General features: G+C 36.5%; 1 protein-coding gene across 3 annotated transcripts in view; it reads right to left on the bottom strand.

Annotated features, from left to right (window-relative positions):
- Window positions 1-4,128: 4,128 nt before the first annotated feature.
- WDR27 (WD repeat domain 27) overlaps window positions 4,129-6,000 on the bottom strand; it is a 79,646-nt gene continuing 77,774 nt past the window's right edge. For all 3 annotated transcript variants that reach the window (XM_060753767.2, XM_067465552.1, XM_060753769.2), the window contains one exon: window positions 4,129-4,710. In XM_060753767.2, coding sequence (XP_060609750.2) covers window positions 4,663-4,710 — 48 coding nt within the window. In that variant the 3' untranslated portion in view covers window positions 4,129-4,662. The remainder of the gene's footprint in view (window positions 4,711-6,000) is intronic.

Below are 6,000 nucleotides of genomic sequence, written 5' to 3'. Positions count from 1 at the left end.
TTACTATAGGCCACAGCAACGCGTGGCAGGGCACAGCTAGTCCTTTATAAATGAAAGGGCACAGACATTTAGTACTGGAGAAATGTTTTATCTTGGAAGAATGTTGTTGTATAATTTTTTTCTACAGCCCTTTGAGAAACTGCAGCCCCTTGAAAAGTGCTACGTGCATGACAGTACAAACTATGTTTAGAAAACCTAATTATAGAAAGTTCCACAGAAGATACCCAAATGAGTAATGTGTTAACTTTGCACCAAATCAAGTGTTTGAGTTACCAGATCAACTTTTAAAGCTACATCGTAGAGAAAGGTGGCCTATATAATGTTAGTCCAAGAACAGCAGGGGAAACTCTTTGAAAACACCTTTGCTTTTAGAGATCTTCCTGATGATAAAAAGCCATTCTCCTGCATGCTCATGTACATCATTGGAAACTGTGATCAGCCCCAGTCTTTCAATGTTTTGGAAAAGTATAAGGATATGTAGAGCTGTAGCTATGATTGAGGGGTGGGTAGAAGGGTGACTTTTTTCCCTCTCCAAATAAGAATCCTGCCACCTTGTGAAATTTTCCTTCAGTCTCCAAATTTCTACCACCATTGCAGAGATGGAGACATTGAAAATCTTCAATAGGTAGAACTCTCATAATCATAAGTGTTTGGCTTCACTTGACAATTTGGCTTATTCCTTTTCTTTGGAGTTCAAAGCTGTATTTCTATATACTAACCCGAATATAAGTTACTCGAGAAATTTGGGAACTGGAAGAAAATTTCATTTGTGAAGGTAGAATACTTATTTGGAGGGAGAACATCCTGATATCCTTCCGCAAAGGTTATGGCTCTGAGGATTTGTGCTTTTAAATGTGTGTGTGTGTAGTGTTATTGTTTTGATTGAAGGGCCAATGTGGGGAAGTGGTTTAGTGTTGGACTAGTTTGTTAGTGTTAGTGTTTGTTAGTGTTGGACTAGTGTTGGACTAATTTGAACCCCCACCCAGCTAGATAAAGCCACTGTGAGACCTTGGACAAACAATACTTTCTCAGATCAGAGTTGAGGTAAAAACAAACCCACTCAGAACAAATCTTGCCAAGAAAAAAAAAACTTGTGATAGGTTCACCTTAGAGTCACTCTAAGTTGGAAATGGCTGTGGTTTTATTACTTTTTTTTAACTTATATTTCTGCCCTCCTTAATGACACTGTGTACTCACCTGGGGTTGAAGTCATTTGGTTGTCAATGTCTGGGCAGATGAAGCACCCTCCCTTGGTCTTAAAACTGAACACCTCCCCACCCCAACTCCCTATTTCATATTTGATGGGGGAAGAGCCAGATGTAAAGGAAGTTGAGTCACTTTCATGCCCTGGAGCAATACAATGATTTTCGAGTTGATTGTAGACCACTAAAGGGAACCTCAGCACAAAACAAAACAAAACAAAATCCCAGTAGTAGTCAATTTTAATCAAATGTTTGAAAGTTGGTTTGCTAGAGCTATAAAATCAGTGGAACTGAATGAACCTGGAAGAAAAAGGAAATGTGAAACAAATAATTTATTAGAGCAACATACAAATCATCTCAAGCTTTCCCCTGAAAACATTTAATTACAAAACCACAGTGATTACTGCATGACTGCTATACTGAAGAAAGGAGCACTCCAAGGATACAGAAAAATAAACTGCTGACAGCAAATTACCAGTTCTGCAATATATTCAGTTGACTCATGAAGACTGTGTATTTCCCCTTGGGTTTTCTATTTGTTCTAACAATCATGTGGCAAGAACAAATAGGTTGGATGTATCTGCATCTTAGAATGCACACACACTCCATTAGGGGAGAAACAACAGAACAGAATCTACATCATTTACTTAAAATGGAGAATTAACAGTGGGCAAGATTGGAATACTGAAAGATTCATCCATTAGGGAGATACAAAGGGAAGAATTGTAAGGTACAAATATGATTTGTTAAGTCTACACAAATAGCTAGGCACAGAGAAATGAACTGAGATAAAAAGGGTTACTATGGACAAACTTTTAGGTCAGTTGTCGTTAACTTTTTTTGTTCCACAGTTCCCTTTGCAGCTATGTCAAAACCATGGATCCCTTTTCAGAATGTAGCGGTGGACATTTGCATGTATTTTAATTAAATTTTAGATCATCAGTTAGTGTGGCATGCCTGGTACAGGTTTGCTGAAACCAGACAAGTGTATCTAAAGGTCTCATGCAATCACAAATGAAGACAGCCATGCACACCAGACCTGTTAACACATATATTTTATATTTCTACCCAGGAAAAGTGGATACTTCAGGCTTTCTGTAATATTTCAAGTTGGAGTAAAGCCAAACTCATTTAAAACATGTTTTTGTGTAAAATTTCAACAGTTAAAACTTATTATTACACTGGCCACACACACAAATACCTATATTGCAGATATCGATACCCCCACTTTATCTTCATTTTGTTATATTAATATGATGAAGGAGAAAGTAGGCATATGTGTTAAAATGACTTAGAAAAGGGAGAGGAATGGAGTCAATCTAAATTTCCATTCTGTGTTGGAAAGTTGCTTGCTATCCAGTGTTGGAAGATGCTTTTCCTCAGTAAGCAGCCAACTAAAGGTTTAAGAAAAGAAACAGGAAGAGCTTCTCTTCTATTCTAAGACTGCCAACTGTTCAATTAGGTAATTTAAGTCTCTGGAATAATGTAATGTTTGCTCCAATTTGGATGGTAATGTGGTCACATTGCAAAATTTGCTAGGTATACTTACTGCATTTGCAGATCTTCTTTCTTATCAGTCACACTTCTTGATGAACCAAATTCAACAACAAAAATTGCAGGACATACAACACATAGGACAAACAGCTCATCTAAGTACCTGGGTCTTCCTTGGGGATCCTACTGAATTTGTGGAGACAATTTGGTGCACTGAAATGTTTATCAAATCACAGATGAGTGGATGCAAGTTGTAATTTTATACACAACAGCATCTTTTGCAAAGATTATGCATTTAAGCCTGTCACAACTAGATTCTTTCAAAAAGTTCCATTTATTTGCGTGGGATAGTTAAGCACCTTATTAATACAACTGCAGCGATCATGAATTAATACTGCAAACATTTAACTCGATCAGGTTAAATGTTTGCAGGTTAGTCTTTTCCATTGATTCCAGTGGGTTTGGAAAAAGGATCGTATACCATGCTAATATTCTGAACAACCTGTTCAGAAAATGAGTAAGGCTGATTTTCTTACTTGTTCTTAAAGTGATAGTGAAAGGGTCAGAATACTTCTTTGATCAGGAGAAACAAAATGGTTGATGGCTAGCAAAATTTGAAAGACAGTTGCTATCATATCCACTGAAACCTAAAGTATGGCAGAAGTTAGCTAAAGTACCTTCATGTGGTTCCCAAAGTGAGATCAACAGACAAGACAGATATTCTTCAACAATATTCTTCATGACTGCCTGCCATTTTAATCTCTTACACTGAAGTGTAGACATGGAGTGCGTAAATTTCGCATCCGTGGGATTTGTTGGACGTATAGCAGAGTGACTGTAAAAAACTGCTGACAAGGGTTGGTGATCACTGTCTTTCCTTGGTTTGACTGTAACCTCGGAGAAGAACTTGCTGAATTCCTTAGAGACACATATATAGTCCAGGGTGCTACTGGCTCTCACTGAATGATAGGTAAAAGGATAACAGTATTTCTTACTTTTCCCACTTAGTATGTAAAGATTGAATTTTCCCACTTAGTATGTAAAAATTGAATTTGTCTAGAACAAATTCAATCTCTGCCTTATTTCTAACTGTGTCTCTAGAGTTCCATTCAGCATGGAAGGGCAGATCGTCCTTGGGAATGCCACATAGCTCTGACAGTTTATTTGCTGAGCTTCCCAGTCTCGCAATGAAATCTCCTAGTAAAATTATTAATGCTGTTGGATGTTCAAAATAACTTCTACAGCTCTTTCAAGAGATGCCCATGTAGAATATTGAGAAAATCTGCATAGGAGGCATGTATACGTTTCTAATGACCACGATAGGAGGGATGGTTTTGCTCTTTTGGGATGGGCTCATAGTTGAAAATTTTACTGCAAGAATATTTGGTTGCTCCGGGAAATCTTTAAAAATAATTCAACAAACAACAAAATATATGACAATAAAATAAATCATTTTATTACTGAGGATTGGGTGTTATCAAAAGTGTTACCAAAGCTGGCTTATATTTGTGTATCAATTTTGGTGCTCAAATATTGTATTTTTAAAAGTAAAGTGGTTCAGACAACCATCTCAAATCATAATAAAATACAACAGAAACAGCGAAGATCTTTTTCAAATTTCATTTGATGTTCCCTGATAAATTATAGATTGCATTGCAATGGCTAAAGTTAATGGTATCCAACTAGACTGATAGCTAACTGATAGCACTGGTGAAATTAGGTTTCAAAATAATGTATACTAGAATGCTCTGCTAAAGAAGAGACAGAAGTACTCACTCTCGTGATGGATTATTTCCTGTCATACACTTTTCTAGAAGTAAGCCTTTAAGTGCATCTTGAGGGTTAACAGGGAGCAGAAAGCACATGGAAACCTATATTTAACAAACTATATAGTAGCCTGCCCAACCTTCTCCTTTCTTTTAGGGAAACTGATTCTCAAAGTAGCAGGGTAAAGATGTCAAAGTCTTCAGGGTAGGAACAAATGCAATTTTCCATCCAAAGTGGCTGTGGTGAGCTGTAATATGAAGCAAAGAGAATGTGTCTGTAATATAATGAATTGTACATGGCAGAAGTCTTGCTGTTTTATAAACAAATTAATGAATATAAAGGTGAACTGAATGTACTGATAATGTATTACAGTATTTTTTCTTTTCATTCACATTTTCTTTCAGTGTGAACCTCAGTTCTTATAACTAAGGTTAACATATACAGTGATTTACAAATAATAATTAATCAGTTCAACAATACTTTGGAGAGAGATAAAAACAGATCACAAATCTGGTAATATCTCAAGAAGAAAAAGTACTATGAAGTTAAATACAAAACCTGGTACCTATCAAGAGTAATGGCAAAAAGATTTGGAAATAGGTATCCCAGATCAAACATTGGCTTTATTTTGTAAAACTGTATCTAAAATGACACTTTGTATAAACATTAAGAATTTAAAAAATAAGTTTGTGTTTGGTGTACAGTGCTACCCAGGATATATTAGAAATCAGTTATGTACATTTTATTGATTAGCCCATTGGCCATATCAAAACATTTGACAAACATGTTTGACACATATACATGCAGCCTACAACCCACATAACAACAGAAGTTAAAATAAATTAGCTATTAACAAGGGAGAAATCAAACTTTGGTCAAGCCTGTAACTGGAGAGGGAGGGTTAAGGGTTCAAACCGCCTACCCATTTTTCAGACTGGAACTGTTTAAGAAAAATATAAAAGACTGTTTTCCTGAATCAAGAAGAAACAGCTTGTTGCCACTTTGTGAAACCTGTTGAGTTGACTGACATGATGCAGTTTAACATTTTGTTGAACTATACAGTGTGGTGGTGAGAACATTTGAAGAACTAAAAGAGAGTCCTCTATACAACAGACTTCTTCCCAAGCTGGACACCTTCTTTTAGCTATTCTGAATGTTGAATTTGTAGTAACCATACACATCCTAAGAAAGCTTCTGTCGTCGTCCCTTCAACTTAGCAAACATTACAAATAGTAGATATGGACATTTTTGGTAGTCTGCAACATGTCGATAGTCTCAGAAAAAGCCAGGGTGATGCAAACAGAATCTGTGAAAGAATTTCAGCAGATCTTTGACACAACAAGATCAGTAGTGGAGTCTATGGGTGGAGAAGTTAGGATTCCTTGCATCTGTTCAAGGCAGACTCAAAAGCCAACATGCAGGCAACTTCACCAACACCAATGGAATGTTATAGGATGAATGTGTACATCCCATTTTTGGACTTTTTCTGAAGTCAGTTTCAAATAAAGGTTTACAAGGCACAGGGAAATAGTTCAGG

Source organism: Anolis sagrei, chromosome 1 (assembly GCF_037176765.1).
Source record: "Anolis sagrei isolate rAnoSag1 chromosome 1, rAnoSag1.mat, whole genome shotgun sequence".
NCBI classification, from domain to species: domain Eukaryota; kingdom Metazoa; phylum Chordata; class Lepidosauria; order Squamata; family Dactyloidae; genus Anolis; species Anolis sagrei.
The sequence above is the reverse complement of the archived record's forward strand: the minus strand, read 5'-3'. Positions and strand labels throughout refer to the sequence as shown.